We start from the raw sequence: 14,559 nt of genomic DNA on the forward strand, positions 1-14,559 counted from the left end.
TAAAAAGTAACAGGTGATATTGAACCACTAATTGAGTTACTGGTAAGCAATACTGTCTTTCTCCCTAAAGGTCTCTAAAGAAATGTGTCAAATTCTTTCTTTACAGTTGTAACACTTACTGAGTATGAATGAAACCTTATAAAACAGAAAACTGTGTTCCCTTCCCAACTCGTAATGTAGGCTGCACATTCTAATTCAATGAATAAGATTTATTTACATATATAATTATATAACTATATTTAATTTTATAAATTAATTTGATTTTATAAATATTTATGTCTGCTATAGTATATTTATATACACTGCATTTATATATGCAAATATACACTCTAACATGCATTATTTTTATGTATTTTGTGTGTTAGATTTTTATAAAATGTACCTATAATTTTTATATTTAAATTTATAAAAAGAAGAGGTTATGTGAATTTAGTGCTATACTTTGCTTGGAAAATTCACTGCCTGTGAATATAAAAAGCCCCCAGGGAAATACAAATGCAACTTATTGAAAATGTTTTTGACAATACACTTTCACCAGATTTTTCAATCCCCCACTTTTTTTGAAGTTATAGTTTTTTGATGAAGATTAGCTATACAGTCAAAACAAAAAGGATCTTTGATATCCATAGGGCGAAGAAGCTTGTTTATAAAGAGAGACAGAGGTTTAAGTCTATATTGTCCCGGTCTAGAGTAATGATGAAATCAACCCTGTGCTTTTGGTGTTGCTTTGGTTGGTTGATTCTTTCAGAATTTCTTTTCTATGAGGTAGAAATGCTTAAATACTTAGAAGTCAGTACCCTGCTGTCACCTCTGCGCTATAATTTGACTTCAAATTAAGCTGAAATACTCTCAATATAGGAAGCAATGTAATTACACCTAGTGATTCTCTGCCAACCCAACACATTGGCTTGCTGTGGGGGTACTGCTGGCAGGAGGTGTTTGTCCCTCTGCCAGGCCATGAGAAGGGATGCACACCTCTGGCCAGGGCACATCTCGGTGCCTGCCCTTGCAGTGCTGGGAGGGGACTTCCAGCAGAGGATCTTTTTAAATGTGTTTCCCACATGGACCCAGTCAGATTTGGCACACAACATTTTGGGTTGCAGGAGATCCTACAGCACTTCTACACATGTGTGAAGTAGACCATAAAAGGGGTGAGAAGGGCAGGGCAGCCTTTAATGCAGGGCAAGTAAACATCCTTTAGGCATTATATTTGCACTTGAAATTGCTTAAGAGCTCTTCTGAGCAAAGAAAATTACAGGGGGTGGACATGTGATGGGCTTAATTCTATGCAACTCGGCTAAAATTGAAATTCTGGTCAAAAACTAATAAGAAGTTGTCCTGTCTATTATTCTACATATTACATAACTTTTTTGGTCATTGTGTTTTTCAAATTTTTCATGTGTTCATGATTTTCTCAAGAGTAAAAAAGAATTGTAAAACTTCATAAGGACAGAAACTGCATTCTCCCTGCAGCATTATGTTTTCATATGGGAAACAGTTGGAATTAAACACCTGTAAGCTATTGTCTATATTTATTTGAATTAAGGAATTTGTTTAAAATATATTAGTTGTGAATTTATTAGGAGATTGCAAACTGTCTATCAGTTCTGGTGACTAGAATATAGAATATCCATTAAGATATCTGTAACACTAATGAATACAATATATGTGAATGAACATACATATAGGTACATAGTAATACTACAAATTTACTGGAACTTTTTTGTCTAGTGACAGTTTATGTATTAGGACTGATTTCAGCATGTGTCAAAAGCTATCCTGAATTGATGCTTTCAAATGAAAATATTGAACTCTAGCATTGTTTTAATATATCCTCACTTTCCAGCATTATGCAACAATGTTATAGAAGGAAGTGGATGAGGAGGTGATGGTACTCGCTTGATGGATATGGAAACAGAAGTAGCCAGGCAAATATTGCCAAATCTATTTTACTTTTAAAATATGGTTTTTAGGATGATGTAATGAGGGCCTTCAATCTGATGCTTTCTCATTTTGTGTTAAACCATGAGGCAAAGTTGTTTTTACCAATCACTCAATGTTTAGCTTAATATGTACCAGTGTTCTACCAGAAGTATGGAGTTTTCATATAGCTTTATAGAAAGAACTTCACAAATAAATGTTATGGCTAAGACATTTAGACAACTTAGACTTTTCTACCTTGTGAGACTACCTATTTGCAACTAAGTGAACATACAATGTTTTCTGACAATAGTTTCAAACAAGATTTGAAGTCAGACAAAGATTGGACCAACCATCAGGTCCAAACTTTTTCTAGTGTTTCTGTACCATATTAATCCTTGAATTATTAATTTTGTTTGAAATTTTTCAGATAATACCGATAATAATTAATAATAGTTTTGGATTTTATCTGTCAAAGAATGAATACATGAGCAGAAGTGATTTTTATTTTAAGTGATCATTTGGCATTTTCTGTTAAATAAAATGTCTTAAGCCATAACATGTTTACATAGTGCACAATTATATTGATCATAATTAGATATCTTCATTTACTCTTTTTAGGTTAAATTTTTTCCGAGATGTTGCTGAGTTCAGAGTTCTAGCATGTGGTGGAGATGGAACAGTAGGCTGGATTTTGGATTGCATAGGTAATCTATAGCCTTTACACAGTTTTGCTTGCCGCATGGTTTTCATTTAGATGGTCTTCCTTGTATACCAATGCATGGATACATCTATTTCAAGCAACACCTTGTTTATTTAAATTTTTGAATTGTGTTCTTTTGGGACAGAATTATTTTTAAGGGTACTCAAAATGCAAAAGTTATTTAAAATCTCTAGACAAGTTCTGGATTTCCTGAAAGCAAGAAATCTGAATTAATCTATTCTAATTTCACTTTAAAGTCTATTCCCCAACTGAGTCAAATCTAACCTGCTAGTTTAAAAAAAAATTAATTTAGCTCACTTGCTTTCTTTAGTTACCAAATTTTTGTTTATACTATATTATCCTAAAATGAAGATCATGTGTTAAGAGGTAATTCAGTTTTGGAGTTCTTTCAGTCAGCTGACTGCAAAGTCCTCTGTAAAAATCATAAGGAAGGCCCACAAGTCAAGTTATGACAGACTTGAAATACTTAATCTTCTCAAAGATTATTAAGGAGAGTGTCTCCCATGTCACATGATCATTTATTTGGTGTTAGGCTACAGAGAAAAATAGTGGGCATGAGTTACAGTGGAAATTAGGAAGTGGATCAAGAGAGGTCAAAAGACTTAAGTTTTAACTAAAGTGCTTAAAATTTGGAAGGGAACCAGAAAACCTTTAAAAGTTCACTGAAAAGTAAACTTGATGTCATGGAGGAATGATAGCAAATGAATAGTTCTAATCTTGGTTGGAAAAAAGTCTTGCAAATGCCAGGTACTGCAAGTAACTCTCAAATAGCTTTCAGAGTCATAAATTAATGTATATAAACATCAAGTGCATTGCCTAACTTGGAAGAAACAAAGTTTTTCAGCTGTTAATTGTGTCATCACCTTTTTCATGAGCTCTTAAAATGTCATGCAGTTATTTTCTCTTTCAGTAACATACTGAGTTGTGCATTTTTTGTGGTATAGAACTAAGAAATTACGGCAATCCAGGAACCAACTTTTTTCATAGGTGCAGAAAAAATATTTTTAATGCTTTCTTTTAGGGGGCAAAAGCACTTGCACACATAAAGTGTAAGGGTACACCTTTTTCTAAACTTTCTTATTTGGTCTTCCCTGATCTTCTGATATAAAAAGAGCCTTAGCTGTGAGCACAGCAAAAAAAAAGAAAATTAATAAAAAAGAATATAAAGAAAAAATTTAAAAAAAGGACAAAATAATTATCAACAGTTTGAAAGTTTAAAACTTTTTTAAACTACTCTATTCAATATTACATTCTCTGAAAGATTTTCATTTAACTGATTATGTGAAGGTTAAATCTTCCTAAAATATTGATAAATATTGATTTCACTGCTACATCCATTGTATAGATAAACTCCTGCTGATTATTGCTGATAATATGCATAATTCTATAAACAAAATAACTTATTAAGTGTAACTTTTAAACTAGACATGCTATTCATGTTAAATGGGAAATTTGACAAATTACATGTTTGAAATATATGTTCCAGCTTTCAGAAAGGCTGTGTTTCTTGACAAGGGTTTTCTCATTAGATTTTTGAAAGATCTTGGGCTTACAATGCTAGAACAATACCAGTAAAAATGGAAAAGATTCTATAAATTCATTAATTTCAAAATATTGTTTGACAAATACAAAATTGCTACTTAAAGACTTGATCTGACAGGTCAGTACTCCCTTTGGAGGTTTAATTCCTGAATGAGCAAAGGTCTTGTGTTAGTTCCAATGACTTGTTGGTAGTGGTGCTCAGTTGTAGACACAAATCTAGGTGAATACACAGTTTAAAACAAATTTGGTCATCCAAGTGAAAAAGTAGAAGGTTCACCTCCTTATTCTTGCCCTTGACTATTACTTTTCTGTATTCACAGCTGGGAATGGCAGAGCTGAGAACTAGAGCAAGAAAGCCATATTCATTCTTGGAAAGATCATGAGTATCATTGTTTATGAATGTTTGTCATATCTATGATTTACAAAGTCCTAATGATAACAACAGAGTCAATTAGGATTACAAAATCCTCATGGTAATAAATGAGTAAATTAGGATTAAGGATTGACTATCCAGTGGAGAAGGGACTACAAAATCGACTGACTTCAGGAGCAGGCAGCATAATTTCATATACAAAGCAAGTCTTTCACTGGAACAAAACGTAACACAGTTATCTAATACCATGCAATTAGATCTTTTTTGTTCCTTAGTTGTGTTTTTCTCCTTTATTCACAGAGAAAGCGAACTTGATTAAGCATCCTCCTGTTGCTATTCTGCCTCTTGGGACTGGCAATGATTTAGCAAGGTGTCTGAGATGGGGAGGAGGTAAACACAAATCAAAATGCAATTTATTATTGAATTAAAATTAAAAAAAAAATTACATCAGCATCTACATTTGGATTTGTTTTCGTAAAGAGTCGTTATCACCTTCTGTATTTTTGGAGTGATCTGTTTTGTAATTGTTGTATACATATGTAAGATATTAAAGGTTGCAATCACACTTCATATCTTGTTTGTAGCTTCTGCTGACACCAAAGACATTCCAAGGTGTAACAAGAATAGTGTATCGCTGTTTGGCTTTTTACTATCTGTATTGCAGTTAATTGCTTTGAACAATACCTTGTAAAAGGAGCAGTCTTAAATAGGTTTTAATTGGAACTGTTCTGAAAGGGTTACTGAAAACACCTAATAATGGGTTAGGAGTAGTTTAATATTTTTTAATCTTTAAAAATATTAAATGCAAGGCATGTCTTAGCCTCGGACTAGTTCCTTTGATCCACTCCCTTTCTGTTTCCTGCAGAGGATTCCAGACAATGTGCTGTGGTACTATTTATCATAAAATGAGAAGGCAAAGAATGCTGAAAGCATAGTATTTAGAAAATCTAATCTTTAATACCCTTTGCATTCTTTCCTGGATGCATGGGGACTTATTCTTCAGCTCTTCCAAAAAATCTGTATTACAGGATAACTTGAAGGAGACACAAGGAAGAAAATCTTAGGCAAGATTCAGCCTGTGTTGAAAGCACCTCACTTTATGGGCTCATAGCCAGGATTATTTCAGGTCTTGGTTGTTTCAGTTGAGATGTTTTGTGTTTGGAACTTGGTTGTTTTATTTGGAACTTCTCAGCCTTTGCAGATATCTTACTTCTTCTGTCTCATCAGTTTCCTTTCCAAATGTCTGCCTTGTTGCCAGATAGTCTTTAGCAAATTCTCAGTAGTTTTTCACTTTGTTAACCATAATGTTCTGTCAAATCATTTGAAAACCTCCTTAATTTTCTCTGTCACAACTGTTGATTGTTTACATTCTTGTACTCTTAAGGGGGGGGGGAAGGAAAACAAATGAGACAAAACCTATTCAAATCAGCCTTGCTTAACTTTCTGCATTGTTCATAGAGCCATAGAATAGCTGAAAGGTCATGGGAAGTCACTTGTCCAATCTGCTAAGCAGGATCAACCGTGAAAACACTTAATTAGATTAGCTGGGACCTGTCCCTACCTTCACTTTTATTTTGGTTCTGTAACTTAAGTGATTCCATTTGGACTAAAGTAGAAAACACAATAGGGAAATAATCTGGGTTTCATCATTCTTTGCCAAGTTGCTTTGTGATAAACAATACCATAATACAGATTTTCTGGAACTTCCATAGATGGGAGAGGAGACAGGGATTACAGAATCCAAATTGCTGGTGAGTGATCTCAAGGATGCAGAGAAATGGAACTGTGCATGCTGCTGTCACTTGGTGGTTAGTAGTAACTAGCAAAAGTGTGCTAGGCAACCATAAACAAATACATCAGCAATGAGTTTTGAGCAAAGAGGCTTTGAGTGGCTTGCCCTGCTAAAGCTGTCAATAACATCAGCAGTAGATTCTGCTTGAATAGGAAATCTTGTTTTTTCTGCTTTGAAGAAGGACTGAATCCCCAGATCTTATCCATCTATTACAAAGCTGTTAGTTCTGAATAATATTCAGACTTGACAATATCATTTAGTAAAATCCCCACAGTTTTTCTTCATGCACCCATATATGTGTTGTATATACTCATGAATGTATAAACAAGTTTTCTACTCAGTTTAGGGAATTACATGTGAGTGCTTATTTGCAACTAAGAGTAAATTCTCTCTACAAAGCAGGATGAGGCTCATGAACAAGTTGTTGAGATAATAAAAAATGTTACTTTTGCTGATAAAGCTATCAAATATGGATTTGAAATTTTGGATTTGTTATGCTAAACCAGATTGAAACAATCAATGAAAATTAGTAGATAGCTTTTAACTTTTAAGTGTCTTGTCAGGCATAACAGCAATATGTCTCTTTTCCATAAATTTTGAAATCAAAGGAATTTGAGTATTAAGATTAATTTCTCATCAAGAACATTCTGCAAAGTACAGCCTTAGTCTTATGGATCATTTGGAAATTTGCAAATTTTGAAGATCTAATTATTTTCTTCATCATATATTTGATGTCCACTGAAATCTATAGAATTATTCTAAATTTACATGCTTAATTAGCTTTGTATTAATTAGCTTTGCTTCTTTTAATGACAGGTGCTGGAAAATTGTCAATATTTCAAGCACAATCCTGCTTTTAAGGTCTTACATGCATTGCTTTTGTTTTTGCAGTCATAGAATCATAGAATATTTTGGGTTGGAAGGGATCTTTAGAGGTTAATTAATTAGTCCAACCCTCCCTGCAATGGGCAGGGACATCTTCAATTTGATCAGGTTGCTCATAGTCCTGTTCAACCATCTAGAAAGAGAAAAAAATGTAAACAAACTTTATTATGCTTGATTAAATAACTGGTTTTATGTTTTGCTAGGGTATGAAGGTGAGAATTTGATGAAGATCTTAAAAGACATTGAGAATAGCTCAGAGATTTTGCTGGACAGGTGGAAATTCGAAGTAATACCCAATGATAAAGATGAGAAAGGAGACCCAGTGCCTTACAACATCATCAATAACTACTTTTCTATTGGCGTGGTAAGACTTATGCTTATCCTTAAGTGATTTTCTGTTTTGAATAAATATTTGCATCACATGCCTTCAGATGAAGAACTGCTGGCTAGAGATCATTTATAATGTTGTTTGGCTAGTGAAATGAATACATAGATGACTGACAGCAATTTGCATAGATTTATTTCCTCACATTCAGACCTGAATTATTTTTCAGGACCTTCTACCTTTCCATTTATAAAGAAGATATTTCTGTTGTTCTTAATGGTTTATGAGCCAGCTATAATACTAAATTTATATTGTCATTTTGAAGGTCCTATAAAAATATAAAGGGAAAAAAAATTACTTAATAAGAACTCTTAATGTTTTCCATTAGTATTCACATAGTCAGAACTGTTTAAAGGAACTGTTGCATTCTTTATTTCTTCAGGGCAGTTTTAAATAATAAAACAATAATACAAAAAAGAAAGCCCTGCATGTATCTTCTTGGTTCTGCCTTGTAGGGAAGTGAAGTTCACTTCAAATTCACAGTTTGAATGAATTAGAAGGAAAAGGGTTTTAAGCATCTCTTTGTGTCTGAGGAACTGCATCTCTGGTTTGTGCTTCTTAATATTAGCAGTATTTCTTTATTAATATTTGATTTGTGATTTGTTGTTAATTTCTGATACTATTTTGAAGAGTCATTGCTTCGTACCTAATTTGGGTTTTTTCTGGGTGATTTTTCCTGCCTACATGCAGAAATCTACACTTGATTGAATTATACTCTGTTTCAATTTTTACTTTTTTCCAAGGCACTATGAAAACTAATAGTGACCTACAACATATTGCACATTGCCTCATAGATTCTTGCCAAATAATAAACACAGTCTCTAATCCAACATGAATGCAACTTGCTGTGTGAACTTTGTAATGGTATGGCAGAAATTGTGTTTAATAACAAACAATCTAAATGTATGTTTAGAAAGGATGGGAAAGTAAAACTGAATAAAATTGTGCTTGACATGGGGCTCTTGATGTTTTAGGACCATAATTCAGATTGGAAGGGATTGCAGGAAGGCATTCATTCTAAACAGGGTCAGCTGTGAGACTAGGTCACATTGCTGTGATCTAAATGCATTTAGATTTTAAAAGCCTATAAGGATGGCACAGCCTCTTTGGGAAACCCAATGCATGTGATGCTTGACTGTCCTTATGATGAAAATGATTTTTTGAGTTTTTTTTCCTATGTCCTGTCTGAATCTCTCATTTCAACATAAATTATCTGTCTCCCATCCTCCTCTCATATGTGCTGCTGTGAAGAGTCTTGCTTTATCCTCTTGATACCTCCTCATAGGTAGTGGCAGTCTGCTATTAGACCTCTCTAGAGCTATCTCTTACCTATTAAGCATCTTATCTAGTCAGTCTTTTTTTTTTTAAATCTCTCCAGCAATCAAGATCATAATATCCCAAGCTAGATACAAGAATGCTGGGGTAGTCAGTGTTCAAAAATTTGCTGACGTTGAGCATGCCCTTGCTCTCTCCTCATCTACAAATCTAGTTGTTTTATCATAGGTACCAATCAGAAAGTAATTTACCTCTTGGAAAGAAAATTATACACTAAGTTGAATGGAGTGCTGGAGACAGTAGCACGTCTGTGTGAAAGGTTTGATTAGTATGTTCAAGCCAAACAAGCTTTTTTTTTCTATGGCAATCTCAAAGCTCTGATACGTATGTACTATGTCTAAGTACAGAGAAAAAGGTGAGAAACAGAGATGTATGTGTAACCAACTGTGAATGAATGTAGGTAATGTTCAACCTGATGGCAACACAAAGCACGGAAGGACCATAAAAAGCAGATGCCAAGCCATGTGTCAATTTCAAAGCAGGACTAGAAAACATCTAAGAGCAATGTAGAATAAGATAAAGATTTTTCAATTGCTCACATCCATCATTCTGTCAGGATGGCAAGATACCAGAAGAGAAGTTCCATCTGCTTCCTAATAATACTGGAGTCACTGATACAAGCTAAATATCCAAGAAAAACGTGCATTAAAGTAGTCAAATTATATTTGCTTTAAAAAACAAAGATACCACCACCCCAAGGAAAACCAAACCAAAAAAACCTCTTCAAGAATATAATAGTGTCATCTGAAAATGGTAAAGTCACAGATTTGGGGAGCTGGACAAACATAGCTGGTAGTATTAGAGGACAAATGAAGAGTCATGACAGAGATAGGAAACATCAGGCCAATGGTCTGACAGTGACAAGTTCAATTACTGATGATCTTTAGAGAAAATAAAAGTTATTTTCCCCATAATCTACCCAACCAGCTTTAACAGTCATACATTCATGCACTTAGGTTGATATTATCACAGTGATCATCAAAGACAGAGTTCAGTAATGTCAGTATTGTTTTGTTGTCACAGACTTGGCACTATTCTTGGGCTTGCAATGCATTTCTTCAGTAGCTCCAGTACTGGAATTTCAGTCTTGTCACTTCATTTAGCCAACTTGCTGTTGTTATAATCGGGGAATGCGTGTGTAGACAGAGTATTTTATTGGACATACTATTTGTCATGGTTAACCTTTCCCTATGGATAAAACAGTTTAACTTTTGCTGCTTTCTTTAAGCATGCAGCTGGCATACCATTAATGGTGGCTCAACATGTGTATGTGGACAGGTGCTTCAGATAAGCCTGTGTTTGTAACACTGCTGGTTTATTTTATCCTAGCTATTTTTTTGTATCTGTATCTCAAGCCCTTAAAAAAACAAACAAACAAACAAAAAACAAAACCCAAAACAAAACAAAAAATCAGCACTTCCCTAATGTGATGCAGGATGATAGAAATGCTGCAGTCTTCTTTGAAACATCTCTTTCAGAAGCCACTCAGAATAAGGCTGCAAGAACAGCCATTTCAAGTCCATAGGGAAGTATTTTCACAAAATCAGTAATAATTCTTCAGTTCAATGCTTGAAATTACCCCCACCAAAAAAGCCTCAAAACAACACCCAAGTAAACAAAATAATCTTCAGACTGAATCACCATATACTCATGACTCTATGCATTACTCAAAGAAAAAGAGGAAGAAAGTGTATAATGACACCCTAAAAAATAAACCCTATCTTGGCAAACAGTTGTTCTGAAGTCTACTCTCAGATTGTGCCTGGATTGAGCCATTTTCTTCAGTGATGCACTCAAAGTAAAGCATAAATACACATTATTAATTATGAAATGGATGGGCCTATATTCTATTCACAATAAATATACTCAATTCAGGTACACACAAAACTAGATAAACATGGACAATGCTGAAATAATCATGTGCTGACTGAAACCTGAGCAGCAGCCAGGGAAGATGACTGACAAACAGACAATGAGGCAAACTCTCAACATAAAACCAAAACTGGAGAACAACTTGAGGACATTATTACCTTGAGGAGGACTTCCATGTGCACTGTTAGAAAACTCCATAATAGCATGACCAGAAACTTTACATAGTGCTAAGGTGTGAAGAAAGAGTTCTTTTAAACTTAGGGATAAGTAGCTTAGTTGCTAAGTAGCAAGCAATATTATATTGTTGATACTAGTCACTGAAAAGGGAGTGACTGTCAAGGATGTTTATCTTTTATTGGGAAGTTTATAAAGAATATCAAATATGTAGGGAAGCTATATGGTTTGTTTTTAGTGCTTCTCAAATGAATGTATCAAAGTGAGACAAAATGGGTGTTTTGATAATGGAAGAAATGCCTCATTAAATGTTCCATGTTGATTAAACATTAGAAACCTTGGCTTCCAGTAAATGCTTTGTTGAAAAGAGCATGTGGAAGAGGGAAGAAGACATCTTATATACTTAGGGGTAGGAATGTGTGAGAGAGCACAATATCTCTCCTTTCTGTGCATTCTCTTCCAAGTGGGTATTCAAGAGAAATGAAACCATACAAAAATCTGTAATGGAATTATTTTAAAAAACATCTCATTACTATTTGATATCTCATAATTAATAATTCTCATTCTTAAAGATAGATGAGTTTTTCAGAGGCTCCTCCTTGATTGGAGCAAATAGCTGTAGGCTAAACCAAAGGCATAGTCATAATCACTGGAGAACCATCATTGCTGGACCCTGATTTTTTACATTTTTATGTAAACTACTTGAAAATATTAAAAAAACCCCAATTATTAGATTCAGATAATGGCTTATCTCAAAAAAAGGTAACAATTTTTAAACCAAACAACTCATCTATTTGCCATTGACTCTCTTTAGGTCTTTTTATTGTTTTCCATTTTGTGGGTAATAATGCTGAAAGAAATTATGAATAGATGTTAGCATGTGACTCCTAAAGTAGGTTTTCCAGAAGCAAGCATAATTGTGAATTTACTGTTCTGCCACTGAATTAGCTTATAGTTTAGACTTTATGGAGCCAAAATTAGGTCAACATGAATCAGTACTGAAGATCTTTAACCGTAAACATTTTCTTCCTGTTTTCTTTCTTTTTTTTACCTTTTAAATAAATCATAAATTTGTCTGATGTTAATAGGAGATGAAATGTTACCAATGCTTTTTAACTATCACTTGAATTTTTGTTAACTGCATAGGTTATTGCAGAGCATATGCTGCTAAGCCCTTTGCAGTTCTATAGGTAGACTGTTGGAGCATCATAAACTGAACTTGCAAACATCTACATTGTCTTTCAGTACAAGTTGGTATAAAAAGAAGTATTACTGAGCTGGTTTTTTAGGAAAATTATATTAGATAAAGTGTGGCACAGTGCAACCTTCCCTATGTTAAAACAGTGTTTACCATGCTAAAATGAAAGCAGTTCTCACTGGTGTTTAAGTAGTATTCAAGGTGTAAGAATAAACCAAATTATCTAGTACTTATTAGTATATACAGAAGGCCATTCTAAAGATTATATTAGCAATCATATATCTTTCTGTTCAGCTTGAAATGTTCTGTATGAACGATTAGGTAGCACTCTTGATTTTCATCTCTATTTTCTTCCTCTTGGGCCAGATTCCATTAAAATGTTGAACTTTTTTTTTTTTTTTTACCAAGTTACATGTATGTTGCATATGTAAAGAACATACATATTCTCTCTGTTCACACTTAGATGGTTGCCTAGTGTTGTGGCTAGGTGGACTGCAAGGGTTGCTGTCCTTTGGGAAGCCAGCAGTCTCTTAGAGACTTACCTTCTTTGTAGTTCCAGAATTTCTTCTCCCTTGTCTACACTGATCACCTGAATACTTGCTTTAGGGTAAGCCTACTTGGGATCTTTGTTATTGGTGCTCTTTTATCTACATACCCTAAAGGGTCATTGTTAGCAGACTCAAATTCCTTAGGAAGCTTAAAGCTACAGAGGATCTTATTCAAATTATTTCATTTGTGTGAGATATTTAGGATATGGAAAGCATCTTATCTGTCTACTTAGTGATACAGAGTTTAAATAAGAATCTTCCAGCTTCCCTTCAGCTGAAATTCTGAATATATGTGCAAACGCATACACAACAACATATTGGAGGGAAAAAATGCTCTAGGACAGCAATTAAGACAGTAACCTGGAAGAGAACTGGGAGATCCAGATTCCTGTTCCATCTGTTGTTTTTGTCCATTTGGTTAGCTTGTACATGGAAATTCAGGAACTTACATTACTCTTGAGTGACTTCTTTTCTAAAATCAATAGGTAAAACATTTTAATGCTAAAACAGAACTTACAAAAGTAGAACACCTCAGTCTTTCATTCAGCCTTTACAACATGTGGTAATTGATTTCATTGCAATATGGTGATATTCTCACTTGGATGATCTACAACAAAAATATTTTTTGCAAGTGTTTTAAGTTAAGTTAGTAAAGATAGTTGAATGTGCCTGGAAATGTTCTATAAACTTTTTAAGAAGCAAGTCAGTATGATATGCTGGATTAATGAAAGAATAGCAGTTGCCACATAGAGGGGAAATTTCATTAATACTAGTAAGTAATACTACAATGAGAATGTGTTCTCTGAAGAATTATTATCATAAAGTAGTAAAGGTCTATGACAAAGACAAGTGTACTTCTATGACACCTAATATGTTACTATCCAAATGCACTATCAAATAGATATTTGGGGGCTCATGATTTAATATTTTTCAACCTTAACCAGTCACTAAGAGCCTCTAATTCTGCCAGTAGGGAAAAATATGACTTCTTAATTCTCATAATCATAAATTTGAGCTTGTTATGAGTCTGCTTCCCCATCACTATAGTCTCAAGTCATCAACCTACACTTCCATTAGATTTTTTTTTTTTTTTTGCAAGACTGGAAAAAAAAATTAAGAAATATCTTATATAGAAGCAGTATTTTTTATTTTCTTGAGGAAGAACATTCATTAGCATCAACAGAAACTTTGACTACCAGAATTTTCAGTCTCAAATACTAGAGTCTTAGGTGCCTCTAACTGACTATAGGATCACATAATCTTTTATTTTTTATGTTGTTTTATTATCTGTGTTAATTTAGAGCATATTTATTACTAAAAAACAGTGTATGTAATATTTACTGTATTGTATTTAGTATTTACTTCTGTGAATGAATTTTATTTACTGTATTGTATTTAGTATTTACTTCTGTGAATGAATTTAAGTTTTATGCTGGCCCCATATTTTGAAATTTCAAAGTCTCATAGCATTTTGCTGTTTATGGTGGTAAATAGGAGGTTTTTTTCTGCATAGGAAAATATCCTAAGGCATTTGCTGATTCAGTGCAGAATTTAAGTACATGCTCATCTTAACACTGATGCAATGTGACATTTAAGTATGTGTTTAAACTTTTACAATCTAATGAAGCAGTTAAATACTTGGGTAATTTTTTAAGTATTTTTTGCATTTTCACTAATATGACTGGACAAATGCACATGTTGAATTCTGAACATTTAGTATAAAATGCTTAATTATTTAAGTGGGATTTTAGGTATACAGAACTAAAAATTATGTTTAGTGGTTTGCTGAACTAATATGAACATAAACACTT

General features: G+C 33.7%; 1 protein-coding gene across 7 annotated transcripts in view; it reads left to right on the top strand.

The window, feature by feature from the left end:
- DGKB (diacylglycerol kinase beta) overlaps positions 1 to 14,559 on the top strand; it is a 339,840-nt gene that overhangs the window by 135,356 nt on the left and 189,925 nt on the right. For all 7 annotated transcript variants that reach the window (XM_021538316.3, XM_021538315.3, XM_021538318.3 and 4 more), the window contains 3 exons: positions 2,542 to 2,627; positions 4,860 to 4,949; positions 7,440 to 7,600. In XM_021538316.3, the coding sequence (XP_021393991.1) occupies positions 2,542 to 2,627; positions 4,860 to 4,949; positions 7,440 to 7,600 (337 nt within the window). The remainder of the gene's footprint in view (positions 1 to 2,541; positions 2,628 to 4,859; positions 4,950 to 7,439; positions 7,601 to 14,559) is intronic.

This window comes from Lonchura striata, chromosome 1 (genome assembly GCF_046129695.1).
Source record: "Lonchura striata isolate bLonStr1 chromosome 1, bLonStr1.mat, whole genome shotgun sequence".
Taxonomy (NCBI): domain Eukaryota; kingdom Metazoa; phylum Chordata; class Aves; order Passeriformes; family Estrildidae; genus Lonchura; species Lonchura striata.